The sequence below is a fragment of the Betta splendens genome, chromosome 11 (assembly GCF_900634795.4).
Source record: "Betta splendens chromosome 11, fBetSpl5.4, whole genome shotgun sequence".
Taxonomy (NCBI): domain Eukaryota; kingdom Metazoa; phylum Chordata; class Actinopteri; order Anabantiformes; family Osphronemidae; genus Betta; species Betta splendens.
The window spans coordinates 10,724,017-10,740,670 of NC_040891.2; the positions used below are offsets into that span (position 1 = coordinate 10,724,017).

A 16,654-nucleotide genomic window follows, 5' to 3' on the forward strand; every position below is an offset into this window, starting at 1 on the left:
GAAATGAGCCTTCACTTACAGTACGTCGCCAACGCTATCTTAAGTCTCGGCCATGAAACAGACTCTTGCACTAATAACAATAAAATACGCTGCGTTCATTATCCCGTCCAGCAGGAGACACAAACGATCGCGCTGCTGTGAAACCGAACCCGAGCGGCAGAGCAGCTAAAAATGTCAAGTTTGGCCCGAGGGCAGTGCTAAAGGAAAGGTGCCGGTGTCAATAAAGCCGAGCTCCACACGTCTCCTTCAGAGTAATGATCTGCCAGACAAATTTCCAGCAAATCCGATGCGAATGGCTGATGCTCAGACCAGGCCACAGCTCCGGAGGAAAGCAGGCGTCTATTAAAATGCACAATCGAGTCCAGCTGCTTCATTCAACCGGCTGGAGTGTGAGAACAGCTTCATAATGGCTTCGTAGCTCAGGTCAGCGAGTTCTCTCTATTCTAAACTTTAGTTTCTTGACAACAGATTTCTTAATGTTGAAATAATTGGTTTGCGACAAATTGTGACTAACGCAGCAATAATCTGTGCGACATGAGGACATCACAGTCAGGCTGCATTAATCTTTGAATCATGTAGAATCTAATTTGTTTTTACACACAGAAATAAAAAACTGGGCTGGTTTGATTTCTTTGATTTGTGTCCCGGTGAAAAATAATCCGATACTTGTAAAATGAAAGAAGCGGCCCGACATCAGGGACAGTGGATCAGAACAGAAGCACGGACGCGGTGGAGCCGGTGGCCACATTCACAGCGCACAGCTGGAGGTGCGTTTGAAGGTTTTCCTTTCTTCTATTGCAAAATCTGTTGCTGAAAAATTCACCAGCGTTGGTACAGAGGCTAAACCGGGTCTCACACACACACAAACCACTGCACATCAGTATGGTTGTTGTTATTATTTTTATTAATTATTATCATAATCAACATTATTCTTCAAGTTTAGCTGTGTAACAAACTTTTCTTGGTTGTCAAAATATTTTTGCTGAACTTTCATTTTTGCATGAAATAAAACCTAAAAACAATAACGTACAGAAAGGTAGCAGAATAAAATACAACATGGGAGGAAATAACCTAAACGAATCCCGTTTGTCTAAAAAAGCCATTCAACAGAAAAGACACAAAATTCCACTAACATATGCTGGTTAAATGTACAACGCTTATGTGTGTATGCATGCACGTGTGTACGTCTGGCCAACCATAAACTGGCCTCTCATGGTTAATACTGTACACCACTAAATGTACACTCAACCTGTACCTGTGTGTGTGTGTGTGTGTGTGTGTGTGTGTGTGTGTCGTCCCTTCCTTGGCAATAAGAAGATAATAAATGAGTGCAAGCAACAGCATCATTTTCTAAACACATTCTTACAGAGACAAAAACTTAAAATACTTGTTAAGGCCCTCCAATGTAAACGCTGACGTCAAATGCCATCAAACTTAAGGCTGTTGCAGTTGTTAATGAGGGGGGGGGGGGCGACGTTGGCATCAGCGCGAGTCAGGCAGCCCCCCGGGGGAAACAAAGTGAAGACATGATAAGGTTCTGGGGCAACAGAATCAACCTGTTGTTGGCCGTGACCTGACCAGCTCCCATTAAGTCCCACCAAGCGCTGAGCAGAGGGTGGGAGAAGGTCGATGGATAAGCGGAACACACTGTAAGCCAGCGGCCCAATCGATGCAACAGCTGCACCTGCTCTTTTTATCTGGCGTGTTCGTCCAAGGCCTGGTTCCACCCACCTCAGCAGGTGCACTGACCCCGGACATTATCCGACTTTCAGTCAAGTCCTACAGGGTGATGAAACGCACGCCCAGTTAAACGAGTGAGAAGAGGCCCCTTTGTGTATGAATCGGCCTCAAACTTGGTTTCCCGTTTAATTGGTTACGTTCGGCTCCCTTTACCTTTGTTTAAGACTTGTGTGAAACCCTGATCACACGTTCGCGCAGAAATAAAGGCGTTTCTAGTGGACAGACAAACTTGCCGGCTCCTCTGTTCTTCGCACCACCGCCTTTGTTGTGTCTTTCAAGTCAGTGCTTCGTTCCTTTCATTCATTTTGCTACGTTTGAAAATGTAAACAGTTTGTATTTTGCTAGCAGCTCTTCAAGAGAGAAACAAAACAAGCCCAGCTCTTCCAAGTCAGCCACGAGATTTCCTAAAACGAGGGCCGACATGTCCCGACTGTAATGCATGATTATTAAATTGAATTAATTACCTGGTGGCTTTAGGTTTAAGGCAAACACTCCCATTTTCAGTTCAGCTGTCTGTCTGTATAGAGTTCTGAGCCGAGAGCAGAATTTATCTGGCTTCTCCCCATTTCTGCAATAAAGGAATCTCATCTCGCCGTTGGTTGGGAAATAATGTTGTAATCTGACCTTTTGCTGTCCCGGGTTAACCTGTAAAAACTGATTAAGAAGGCCTCAACTCCTGCTTTGAATAACACCTCAGAATGACATTTACCAAGATACGGGCAGAGCGGCCACACGGCTGAGCAGTGGAACAGTAGAGAACTTCTCCCAGGTAATAAGTCTTTCATACCCAAGTAACCAATGCACACGTCTTAACATTCCCACAGAGTAGTGTACGTACATGCAAAAAAAAAAAACAAAAGACAACAACTAAAACTAAAAGCAGTTTGAACGCGAACGTACCAGTCTGTTCAAGCATCAATCACTACTTAAATAACCTGCTGACGAGAAACAGAGGAACGTACTGTACCTGTTGCAAGAGACTGTACAAGCTACCAGGCACTGGGAGCCATATTTGTCATTCATGTGTTGAATAAGCGTAGAAAAATAGATCTCTTCCTCGTTCTTTAGCTACTTCCTTCCTGTCGTTCGATTCATACAGGCTTTTTGTTATTCCCCAGAAAGACATCCCGCGGTGATCTCTGTTTTCTAGCAACTAAGGCAGCGAGGCTGGGAAAGGGATCCCCCTTAGAAAAATAAACTACGCGGACACAATGTTGCCCTGATGGGGAGAGACCGCGCCGTCCGCGCTCCCTCAGCGGCAACACGTAAGCATGAGAGGCGTAAAAAGGTTTGGCTTAAGGACGCAGCTGTCACGAACTGGACGTCGACTGGGCTGAGCTGGTTGGAGCTGAAAGCAAGGTGACGACTTTACTTCATTCGAGTAATAAAACGTAGCTTTACATCCCATGTTTTCAATGTGATCCAGGTCTAACACGTAACAGTTCCTGTCTCTAGTAAAGGCAACTTATTTTGCAGATGCTAACATGCTACATAGAGGCAACCTACATACGAGATAGGCTGAATTAAACACTGTGGGCAAGAAGCTCCGTAGACTCAACCCAGAGCTGAACCCAAATAATCGATCCTTTTGATAGAATTTAGGGTTTTTCTCCCTAAGGCTCTCTATAAAATAATGTCATCTAACAACATAAAAGACATACGACAAAATGTTACATACTAAGATCGTGTCGATCTACTGACGAATAAACAACATGAGAACATGCTCAAACCATTAGACCATTCATGTAAAAGTGATGTGTCACATGCTATGAACAGGTGGGTGTGTGTGTGTAACACGCGTGACCCCTGAGGACTGAAACACCAACACAAGCCTTCATTAAGTTTAGATCAGCGGCTGGGGACGGAGGCATCCTCACGCACGTGAATGCAATTACACAAACGCACACGTACACACAAACCACCCCCCCCGCGCTTCTCCCCGTACCGCGTCTGTGAGACGCCTGTTATCCAAGTAACAAGTCTCCTCGACAAACAGAAAAACAACAGAAAAAACACTATCTAGTTTTTTATAGTACCATTTCCTGCAAAAAAAAGCATTATTTGCCTTTACAAAATAACATATTATACTGTAAAATGTAGCAAATTGCATGTTTGTAATATAACATTGTCATAATTCTTATTATTACCATTATTATTATTAATATAAATGTTAAGCAGGTTAATAGATGGTTGTTCTATTAGGCAGGCAGCCAGGCACATAGCTAGTTTCATGGCACGGAGGAAGGTAGAAAAGTACGTCACTTGGACCGATCCAAACGGGTGAAGAGAACACTTGGGGCCCGGCTGACGCTGGTTACGGCCCAACCGGGCCCACTCCGCCTCCCGTCGCAGGCCACTTGCAGCGATGGTGATTTTGCATTGATCCGAGAACGCTTCACGCCCGTGTAACAGTTGCTTTTGAACCAGCCGATCTGCAGCGGAGACAGTTTTGGCTTCAAATGCATTCGCGCAGCGGGAAAAACAGAGCAGTTCTGACCACGTGTGGTCGGACTGCACCAAGGTAGGCGTCTGGAGGCACCGGACTTGGACCAGCTCGTGGTTCCGTTTGGCGTGACGCGTTACAGATTCCCTCTGTCACGTTCCTTCTAAGTGTTTTGCTTCTAGCGCTTTCATTTTTTTTTTTTTTTTGCTCTGCTCTTCAGCAGACGCCGAGCTCAACCGGCTCATCCGGAACGAGACCAGTCCCACTTTCGGCGGCGCTTTCAGTCCTCTCATCTGCAGAGTGGCTGTTTATTAAAGGTAATTTCAGCTGCATGCCTGAACTCTGTTGTTGTGGAATACTTGCCACAGAGCTGTCAAGTGACCGTCACTCAACGTAGGATTCCAGCCATGTCTCCCAACTATCCCTGCAGCAGTTCAGCAGGATCCTACAATGATTTCTGAGCATTTGACAGCCGAGTGCTTCCAGCATTAGGATGTGTTCCATTTAGTGCCCATCTTGACATGAGCTAGCCTCTAGGAACATGGAGGCATACAGCTTATTCATCCACTGAAACCTGTTTAAAGGTCTGTATGAGTCAAAGGCATCACTTTTAATCACTCCCTGTGTTCTCATCCAAGTCTTTAGACTCCGCAGCAGTTGTGACCTCGGGGGCGTCTGTGGGGTCGTCTGACACCAGTTTGCTTCCTACTTCCTGCTTTGTTACGTCTGACCCCGCCTCCTTATCACTTCCTGGTCCGCCGTCGTCGGCACCGGCGCCCGTTGTTTCCTGGTGTGGATCGTGACGCGTACCCGCGGCGTCGCCGTCGGCCGTGGCTTCGTGCCGACCGCTCTCCGCTCGGCTCACGCGCTCGCCGTCCTCGCCCTCGCCCTCGCGCGCCGCCTCGGCCGCGTACCTGTGGAGGCCCCTCTGAATGTGCGTGGTGAAGTCGTAGCGGTCCAGACACACGTGGAGGCAGAAGCTGCACTGGTATGGCCCCTGGTCACCATGGCAACTCATGTGCAGGGCGTACATGACCTCGTCGAGGAAGCAGATCCCGCAGTGGACGCAGCGATTGGTCAGATCGTCCTGCGTGGACGCCTCCGCCGTATCTTTCGATCGACCCGCTGCCAGACGCCGCTTTTCGTCGCCCGTGACCTCTTCCACCTGGTTGGCCCCTTCATCTGTCCTCTCCTCCTCGTCCTTCTCTCCTCCCCAGGTCTCCCTCAGCCTCTCGCCGGGCGGCGCCTCCTGCCTCCTCGCCTCGGCGCCGTTTGTGGACGCGTGCGCGTTGGCAGAACTCGAATCTCGCTGTCTTATTGCGAGATCCAGAGGAGCGTCGTTTTCTGTTGACGGTGAGGAGGAGGAGGTTTGAGGATGAAGAGGAGGAGGAGGATAGTGAGGAGGGGCAGGAGGCGGCGGGAGGGGGGAGTAGGGAGAGGCACAGTAAGGCACGGTGTAGCTCTGCTGATGATGCTGTACCGGCGTCACCATGGCACCGAGATAATGGGCGTTATTGGCGAGGCCACCGGGGCTCAGAGTGCTGATGTTCCCAGGAACCCCGGAGGCGGCTGCCATCTTATACTTGGTCCAAAACCTGAGCCAGTCTGACTCAGGTGTCAAATCAGGTGAGAGTGTTAATGGCAGCGGTAAAGAGAAAAGGGGATACTGGTATTTTTCAATGGGAGACCCCGGGGGCGAATAACTGGAGGGTTTCGACGGACGCATGTATTTTTCAATGGGGCTGCCTCTCTCGGACCCGGCCCCTTTGCCCCCCTCCACCTTGGATATCCCTCCGTCGGCGATGCCCCCGTTGCCCTCCGCCGCTAGCGAGGAGGGGGGGTGCGACGGCAGGAGGAGCGGAGGCATGCGCCTGTGGATCTCCAGCGTCTGATTGGCCAGGAAGGCCTGGGTGGAGCGGGGGGAGCGCGAGCGAGGGGACGGCTGCTGGTTCTTGACGGAGGCGCAGCTCCGGTCCGACTCGTCGCCGTTCACGCGCTCCTCGCCGGTGGCGCGCGGCTGCTTTGTGGGCGGCGTCTCGGACGACAGCGACTCGGGGTTGAGCCGCTTTCGCGTGCGGCGCCGGATTATCTGCTCACCATTGTTCTGCTTTATGATGTTTAGAGGTCTGGGTGTCTAGAAAAAGAAAATGGAGAAAGAACAATTAATTTCAAGAGAATAACACAACTATAATTAGCAGTCGTAAACAAGCTCTACAACAAGACATTCAGCATACTCGGCTCCCTGGGACTGTTGTTTTTGCCCTCACCACAAGAGGGAGCACTTACATTTGCTGTAAATAGAGTTTAGCCTTCAAGAGCTCATTGATAAGACACATGTTTTGAACGCATGCCTTCCTTCATGTGTTAACAGTCATCAAGTAGCTCTCTTCCCCTCAAGGCTGAGAGTAGCTGCCTATCACACACTTGTGTTGTGTGGGCTCCACTGGAGAAAACATTAAAGCGCTACAGCCTAATACTTTTTTACATTCGGGAGCCGGTAGGAAATTCAGAGCAAGAAGAATTCCCCAAGACTAAAAACTGCTCAGTAACATTCACAGCACACGGTTTCTGCAGAGCTCCTCGCTCGTTGCACTTCCCACTGGGCTTAATAAAGTGCTCCGAAAAGATTTACAAACGATGATGAAACCTTTTTTGATCTTTTATATCTAAATACATGCCAACAAAATCAAAACACTTCCAGGCGAATTAGTGGAAGATCTCCCTTTTCCTGGAAGTAAAATAAACAATATAGTTTAAAGCGTCAACTCAAACATAACGACTTGTTATTCTTTCATTATTGAATAATCAAGGTCTCTGTAACACAGTCGGATTAGTGACCCACACATGGCATTAATTAAAAGAAAAGATAAATTAAACTAGACTTACAAAGATTTAAAACCACTATTTATATGTGGACGGTGGTGAGGGTCGATGTAACTGTGTGTCTGTGTCAGTGATGCGGAGCTTGCTACAAAAGAAATCGCATGATGGAGCAATAGAACACAATCAAATAGATGTTAAAGTGGATGAAAGTACAACGGGAAAGGAAACAAAAATCAATAAAGCTCTCATGTTTTCAAATTCTGCGCTGGGCCAGTGCTTGGCGCGTGAATGTGTATATCAGGCCCGCGTCTGAGGCCCTGTGTGTACATTAAATCATCCGTGTGTGAGGAGGGCAGAGACAGCGTAATTCCCAGTGTGGGACGTCCGGCTCCTGGTGGAGACGACTGTAACAACTGGAGCAGAGGAGAGCACGTGTGTCCACAGGTTTGTATCAATCACCTGGACCTCTGCCCTGGGCGGCCGCCGTAAGTGGGAAGAGTAACAGCCTCCGCTATGACCACGTTATGTCAGTTCCATCACTAAAACCTTTCAGATGGAGCTCCTCGTGACCAGATTCTGCCTCACCTCGAATTATCTCCCATCTCTTCGTTTCCCCCCCTTTTCATGCAGCTTCCGCCTCCTCTTTATTCATAACTCTCCCCTCCTCCCTCTCTTACTCTCGAGTGTTTTACTAGCTGCTATCCTCTCCAATAATGTGTGTAGAGCATATAAAACTTTTATTATGGGATATAAAATATGGTTGTCGTGAAGATTGCCAAGAGCGGAGAGATTGGAGCAGCAGACGCGGGGCACGGGTTGAACCGGGGACGTCCGCAGGGGCAGAAAGGAGACGACTGCCGCGCTCGTCGCCCTCAAAGAAGCCTTTAAAGCTCCAGTGGATGATTGCAGCACGTTGCTCTGGTTGTAACATGGTCAAGCCACTGATGCGTCCATTAGCGCTGCGGTTTATTAAACTTAGGCATTTTTGCTCACTTTGAAGTTGGAGCACCTGATTTAGGCCAATATCAAACATTTATCAGGATACATTCGCATGTGGGACCTGACGGCTGGTTCAGCGCGGGTAATATTTGTAAACCCCTGAGTTGCATATGTATAGTGAAGTGTGAAATGAGATTCAAGCCCTTATAAACATAGCTCAGGTGAAAAGGCTTGATATTCTGAAGTGAACTGAATTCCAGGCTGGCTCTTTATCTCATCTGTAATTCATATAGTCTAATTAAATTTGGGATTTCCATAGACTTTCCCCAGGCTGAGATGGTAAAGTTGATTCATTCCATCATATTTCTCACTCCACAGAGCTGCCTCACCGTCGCCGCTGACATGGGCTGTAACTCCCAGCGCTGCCAAATCAAATATACTTTTTTCCACAATATTACTCCTTTCGCAGCGGGATTCACAGAACATACACGGGAGCTTAACGGCGGCACGCGCCATTTAATTTGCACCGTAATCCTAATCAGTCAGAGAGGAGCAGTGATAATTGGTGGTCACACCTGCTCCGTGGACGAGCCTAAGACACAGCAGAGCATCTATGAGGCTGTCCGATGCACTGCTTACTCGAGCCAGCACGGCGTTTATGAGCTCAGCACCGCGGGTTAACGTTTGCACAAGGACGCATCCTGCTCAAAGCGTCACAGGCCCCCGACCTCGTCTGCTCAGGCCTTACCGAATGGAGTTTTTGGTATAAGCCGCACGCGTTGCAGACGTAGCCTCCGTTGGCGTTCTTCCTCCACAGCGACGTCTTGGTGGTCAAACAGTTGGCGCAGAAGACGCCGCTGCCTCGGCGTCGCTGCAGAAAACACACAGACAGTGGGGAAACACTCAGAAAGTGGAAACAAAGAGATGCTGCAGTGCTTCGGTTTAAACGTTGAGGCCAATGAAAACCAATGGACGGGCTCTGAAATTTGTTTGGAGGTGCTGATGCGTTGTCGTACATCACATCCTAATGGGAAAATCATAGTGAGAACAGCGTTCTCCTCTACACTCACTCCCTTCGTCTAGAACAAGGTTAATAAAAACAGCAAATACACTTGAACGGAGGGAGTTAAATAAGGAATTGTGTGTTTTCAGCGCGAGTGTGTGTCTCTCTGAAGGAGAACTTGGACACTTCTGAGAGGGATGTGACATACTGTGGTAATTTTGTCAAGTACTACTCCGCTGAGGGGGAACAAAGATGAGCTATGCTTTCACCTTGTAGCATAAAGTGTTTCAGTGTTTATCTGAACTGCGGAGGTACTTTACAGGTAAGTGTTTGACTTTTACTGTATTAGCTCCATGCACACACCCCTGCAGTTCACGGAGCAGCGGCGCATAGAGAAGTAGTGTGTGCAAGGAAGGATGGGGGGTGAAAAGGCCAATTGCCGTGGCAACGTGCTCCATCATAGTAATGAGCCAATCACAACGTTTCTCCATCCCATTAAGTCTCTGGCCCCATTCTCCACCTATATGACCCTGAGAGGACGGCATACGTCATCTTTCTTCTCCAGAACCGCCGCTCGCGCTCCTGTTGTTTTTCACCTCCTCACTTCTTACTTTCCCGTCAGGAGTTTATCTCAATTGACCCGTGAGTTACGCATGTCTTTGTCTCCTTTTGACTTAAGCAGCTGATTATCTGAGCGTGGTTGTGTTTGCGAATATCTGCATACTGTAGGCGCCCGGGGTCTAACGCACTGAAATTCATAACACACCTTGTGTGTAGCTGCAACCCCCCCCCCCCCTTTTGTTTTCTCTTCTATCCCAATCAGCAGCTTCCTCTCCCTCCATCATGGACTTTGTGTCTGCTGGGACCTCCTCACTTCAGCGCCGGCTTCTTTTTGTTTTATGGTCATGACAGCTCTGAGAGTTTAGCATATTTCTGGGAGGCTCGGAGCACCTAGTGCTACGCAGAAGTTAAAAAACACTTCAACTTCTTCACAAAAGGAGAGCAGCACTTCACTGAGGCGTTCTGTGGTCTCAGTGCCACAGATGGAGCCACCACCAGCGCTTCCACGGAGCATCTGACTCCAACTGCCAGCAAAAAGCAGAAGAACCAGTGGGGAGAGCAGCGTTCGCTTGTTTTAACAGTACGATGCACCGCAAGTATCACAGCGGCATTAATCACTTTTACATTCTATCCAAACCTCACACAAACGCACCCCAGAATATTCTCCAGCATGACTCCAGCACCCGCTGTGGTCTGAATACCGATATTTAACATTTATAGTAGACGATCGCCTTTCTGACAGCGTCAGCGCCGTGTGACATTAAACTCAGGTGGAGCTGCTGTGTTGTGTGCATTGGACTGTACGGGGGTACCTAATAAAGTGGCTAATTGGACTTTAGTGCTGGTGCTTGTCAGTTTGAGATGGTAAAGGTTTATAAACTAGCTCAGTTCATCGCTGCTGACGCTGCAGTATTTACAGTAACGCACTCCTTGCTGGTACGTCTAACAATCACATGTACAGATGAGCATTTAAGCAGTTTATGAATCATTTACTTTATGATTCAGATGATGACTCACACATAAATACCAGGGTTTATAAGCAATTTACTGCTCAGATTAAAATGATAAATTGGTCATTATTACACTGTGTAAATGCAATTTTCAAGCACATTACAAAAAACGCTTTAAATAAATGATTTACACTGTCATTTACACACTAGTTGCTAATGACTATTAATGTTGAATGCCGGAAAGTATTTATTCGTGCTCAGTGTGAGCACAATAAATGATCCTGAGTCTGATAATGTACGTCATAAACACCTGAGCTAATTTCAACGTATTAATGATCCATGTATTTTCCTGCTTCCCGACCAAAAGCCTCTCAGTGGCACACTGAGCCGAAGCCTGTCTGTGTGTACGCTCCACACACCATACGGCCGCCACATGTAGCGAGACGGAGCCAGGTGATTGATTGATGTATGTTTCCTGTGTGTGTGTGCGCGTGTGTGTGTGCATGTGTGTGTGTGTCGTATTGCAAGCCAAACAGTGCGTCTGTCATCAGAATTCAGTTTCCCTCCAAGCACCCAAATCACTCACATATGGCCTCACAGCTGCCCCGCATGGCACACACACACACACACACACACACACACACACACACACACACACACACACACACACACACACACACACACACACACACACACACACACACACCTGAAAATATATGCTTCTACCGCCTAATGAAGGGAAGCTAGACTTGGATGAGGGCTGCAATGCCAGACACACTAAGACAGTGATTCGGTGTCAGGAACATGATGAACTCCAAGCACCTTATTCAGCTGCCGGCCGGTCGCTATGTGCATGCAAACACGCAGCCACACGTGTGAACGCACCGCTGCCTGTGCTGCAACCTCTGTGGCGGAGTGCGGCTGCAGGATGTGAGCGTTTTCCTGATGAATCGCCGGTACCAGGCCTCCCCCGCACACCTCAGCCTGCAGAGGAGGCCTGCAGGTAATTAGAGCTCAGGGGCTTAATGACAGCTATTTATCTGCAGGTTACGATGCCGTTCCAACGGCACCGCCGGCGTCACGCGTGTCCGCAGCCACACACGAGCAGAAGTCGGCGGATTTCTCCTCCTAATCAGGACAAATCCAAGCCGGCACATCAGCTTTCAAAGTGTCGATACAGATTTTGGTTGGTTAAGTTAGTGAAGTTGTATTGAGCGACCAGTGTAAACAGATGTTTTATACTAAAGCATTCTTGTAGTGTCTGTTATCTGATAAAACAAGCAAACATCTTTACATCTTCAAAGCAAAAGCTCAGTGTTGATCAGTGACATTACACACAAGAAATTTGCCATGAAAACACTAATTACTCAGTGGGAGGTTGCACGCACAAATGTAACACTTGAACGAATAACTTTCATGTCACTTTTGTTGGTTCCTAATTCTGACAAACAGCTTTTTACTTAGTGGCACTAAATTCAAGGCAGGAATGTTGTAGAGATGCTGCACGAACATACCCTGTTTGTGAAACTGTGATTTCCCAATTTTAATTTCGCTGTGAGACTCTGGTTTTGTTCTGCTATGCCGGCTTTCCATTAAACGGGTTAAAGTGATTGCTATCCTTTAAAATTACACAGAATTTACGGGCTGTTCTCTGTGACTTTTTCGTGACTCATAAAACGCACTAATAAATTATAACTTCATTCTGGAGAATCAGATTTTTATTCAACTTCAAAACATATGGTGCAACCACACAGTGGCTGAACCCTGCAGCTGTGGCTTTGAATCCACTCAGAGATTCTCCTGAAGCCATAAATCTACAGATGTTGTACAAACTGTTTACACTGCATGGTCTTTTAGATCTATATGGAAGAGCTGCCCTGAATAGATAAGCATCCACTGTTTGGGTTCTGCATTGGTGCCATCTGTAACCAATGTGATGTGGCATGTAAAAAGAACGTAGTGTTACTTGAAATATTTCATGAGACAGACTGGTGGCCTAGATGAAACATCAGTTCATTCCCATCTCGCGTTTTTTTTCTTTTTACTTGTCTTTGCCTCAGAATCTGAGGCCGTGTTCACGCAGACGTTAGGTCTACGTCTAAACACAGAGGCTGAGCCGGGGGGTTGTGTTGTTTGAGTATCGGGAAAGCAGTAAAATATGATGGGTTAAGTGTAAAGCTTATAAGATGCCAAAACACTATATGAGAAGTTATAATACACACTGAGTCTGTGCTGGAAGACGGGGAGTTACTAGTGCTCGCTGTGGAGTGGATGTTGAATTGAACTTTCATGATGGTGGAAACCTCATTTTACAACAAAACCCAAACACACAGATTTTTCATTCTGCCTGGTGAAAACAGTGAATAAAAACATAATGAGTAAATGTCAGAGAATGTGAGACATGGTATCTGCAAATACAAACAGAGTGAGAAAGAGGATGAAGAGAAGTCAGCGTCTGTGCTGTGTAAGAATAAGCTTCTAGACAAAGCCTCCCAACATTTAATTCACTTAGAGAGTAAGTCAGCACCAGCACAGAGGAACACACTTATACTGATACATCCACTGACTTGCATTAAATGAGCGATTATTTAATCAAGCTAGAGGACTAGCTGGAGGAATTAACTAAATTCCATACTGCCAAGTCCAATATCCCATGCAATGGATCAGATGCTCGCTTCACACACACACACACACACACACACACACACACACACACACACACACACACACACACACACACACACACACACACACACACACACACACACACACACACACACACACACAACCTGTGCACAATAATAAAGGACAGTCTCAGATAAGGATTCACCACATCAGTTCTTCCTACACGTCCACACACTGAAAAGCATCTGGAACCGATCTGACAGAGGCCTCCAACAACCACCTACTGCATCGACTATTCATTCGACAAAGACCTGATTTTAAATAACAGCCCAAACAGGACAAAGCCTGGCAAATAGCTAGAAGCTTTTAAAGGTGAACACAGATCAGAGGAGTGCACCGCTATCTTCAACTTTGGGGGCGAAGGCGTCAGCAATCAGCTGAAGGAGGAAAACAAACAACACACTATCCAGCTGCGACTTGCATTGGAGGCTGCGTCTCTGCTTAGAATCCACTCAAATGACACGACAATGCAGCCGCAAATTCGAAAGGCCCTCCCTGCGCGAAGGGTGCAACCAAACGACTAATTATCCCCTCGGGAGCCAAGAGACATGTATAAAAGGATAATAACACACTGTAGGAACGCAGCACGCTGCGGTTTGGATCAGCACCAATTAGCCAGGTACCCCACAATACAAGATTACATGAAACTAATACACACAAAAAGACGGTAAAGTAGGAATAATGCCAGGAATGAATGAAGGGAGTGGTGCCTGACAGAACCCGCGTTCTAACACAGAACCTCCCGTCCAGTCGCTCTGAGCCCGACCTTCGGCGCCTCCACACAGCCTGCAGCACAACAGCACCACTGGAGCGCAGCCTCCCCTCCTTAGAGGCCACGGTGATAGAACTTTAAGGAAATCTAATTTTAGGAGCAAAAAAAAAAAGTCTGATGACGTGACGACGCTTTTAGAATAAGTAAAATCCATTGATGCAGCGTGAGACGCAGAGAAGCTGTAGGACTCGTCTTTAATATTCTGGATTTGTCTTCCAGCGCCACAGTACTCACCACTGTGCTTCCTGCTCAGAATAAACACGCCGCCTACGTAAATGGAGAAGCTCTACTGCAAAAACAGGCGACACGCGCGTGAACCCAGCGCAGCAGCCGATTAACGCCTGTCACCGTGTTTTAAGGAATATGTTTCCATAAACAGACGAGACCAAAACACGCTGACGTCAAAGAGTCCCCATGAATAAAAAGAGGTGAGATGAGCCCTTTATCCCCCAGGGGAGCGCGGACGTGACGGTATAAACAGGAGGAGGGTGATGATCGCTTGGCATTGATTGGTGTTGATGGGCGTCCAGATGCTGATAATGATGACGGTGGGAAATTGGCCTGAAATTCTGCATCAGCACCTTGAATTACTGACTGTCACTTGTTATACGTGTTGCTTTTAATGCGAGACACTTTTAATTGCTGACGCAAAGTCGTTGCACCGGGGTGCGATAACGGTGCGACGTGACCGTTGTTAAAAAAAAAAAAAAAACACCAAAAAAAAAAGCCTGGATGCAGTGAATGGCGGTGGCGCCTTTGTTAATGAGATACTACTGCAGAGCTCTCAAAGAAAGAAGGAGTGTCTGAAAGAAAAGCAGCAGAAAAGTCCCGACCGGATGACGTCACGGGGACATACACATTTTATAACTTGGCACAAAAGGAGGGTGAGGTCAACGTCTCCCCCTCTTCAGCTCCCACACTCACTCACGAGGCCTCGTTTCCCTGCTTCCACTCCTTCATCCCTCCTCATCATCCTCTCCCCGCTCCTCCTTTTCCTCCGTCCCGTGTGCGGCTGCACATGAAGTGAGGCCCTCGGCTCCTCCGAGCGAAGCGCGCGGCCGGCTCCACAAACACAACGCGAGCTGCACTTAAACAAAACCCTATTTGCATTGATCCAATTTTGATAAACGACGGAGGTCGCCTCAACGTGACGGTTATGCTCACTCCGGTTAAAAGGCTGGTAACCGGTGAACTGTGGGCGATCGAGAGTGAGAGAGACAACGCAAAAGAAGTGCATTAGCAAAAAGAGAAGGAGGGGAATCGTTCCGGCTTGATCTCATTTTGATAAACGGCCTCAGTCCATGCAGACCACGGACCCCGAGACCCCATTCTAGTGCGAGGTTTGTACCTGTAGCCAGGCTGATACTCAGCTAAAGTCTCATCAGTAAGATACAGTAACAGACACACACTTTTGTTTAATACACATCTCTATGATTCAATGTTGGACTGAAGAACAGGAGGCGAAGCATCAGAACTACGTCAAACCTTCAGTAAAACACGTGCCCCGTTTTCCCCCATATGAAAAAGGTTAATGAATGAAAATAGTTGCTAACAGAAGGTCTGTGAGGCATCGCTGGATGAATAGAAAAAGACATTTAAGTTACATAAAATAAGTATTTTCTCTGATTTCTCTAGTTTGTGTTTATCTTCTTCATGCAGCCGTATCAGTAAAGCTTTTCCTTGTATTGAAGTTATTTTCTTTATCTAAAATTATATTTCCTTCCTTGGAAAACTTTGTGATGTTTGTGAGCGGAGTGCAGTGACCCACTTCACACTGACCAGCAAAGCACCACGTAACAGAGAGAGAGAGAGAGAGAGCGAGAGAGGAGGAGAACAGAGGAAATGTGTATGTGTGTCATTATGGGAAGGCCCTGCAGGTTCACACACACACACACACACACACACACACACACACACACACACACACACACACACACACACACACACACACACACACACACACACACACACACACACACACACACACATAATCTGGTGTGGAAACCAGGACACTGAAACCTTAACTCACCCCACTGCCCAAAGGAAAAGAGAGGGAGAGTTATAATAATGTGCATCCTTAATACCTGTGCTCTTATCCAACGGTATTAAGTGTCTTATTAACTGTCTTAGACTCTGTGTTATTGTTTATCTGAGAATGGTTGAGTGGGTTGATTCCCACACAGCAGCGACCCACATGACCCATTCAGGTGCCGTTGCGCTAACAGTCAACTCACTGGTTTGGCTGCACAGAGAAACACAATGAGGCTCCGACCTGAACCAACATTAAACATTAAACGGTGGCGGCTCATTGGCTAACGGACGCCCCCGTTACACTGGAACCTAGCAAGACTTGGGCAAAATGGAATTACGAGGAAAGCCTGCACAGCAATGTCCTTGAAAGCTAAAAAGGCCCAAACATTCCCAAACACATGTCCCTCGGTTCACACCGGCATGACAAACTACCTGTTCCACCATTTCTTAAATCTCCATTTGGGATTGATGATAACAGCTGTGGAGCTAATTGTTTCATATTGTTTTAATTTAAACAAGTTAGCCGAGGTGTGCGCGGACACACACCCACGCTGGCAATACATCTTAATTGCCAAATGACCTTGGACAGGCAAGATTTGCCTAATTGAGGGGAGAAAGATACTGAAAAGGAGTGATGAGTGGGAAAAAGGGAGCAGAAACGGAGAGAGGACGAAGACTTAAAATGATTAAGAAGAGACTAAAAGAAG

General features: G+C 47.2%; 1 protein-coding gene across 2 annotated transcripts in view; it reads right to left on the bottom strand.

Moving 5' to 3' along the window:
- Positions 1–881: 881 nt before the first annotated feature.
- The window catches only part of trps1 (trichorhinophalangeal syndrome I), an 81,514-nt gene continuing 65,741 nt past the window's right edge, over positions 882–16,654 (bottom strand). For both annotated transcript variants that reach the window (XM_029166279.3, XM_029166278.3), the window contains 2 exons: positions 8,694–8,816; positions 882–6,317 (listed from right to left, as the gene is read on the bottom strand). In XM_029166279.3, the coding sequence (XP_029022112.1) occupies positions 4,794–6,317; positions 8,694–8,816 (1,647 nt within the window). In that variant the 3' untranslated portion in view covers positions 882–4,793. The remainder of the gene's footprint in view (positions 6,318–8,693; positions 8,817–16,654) is intronic.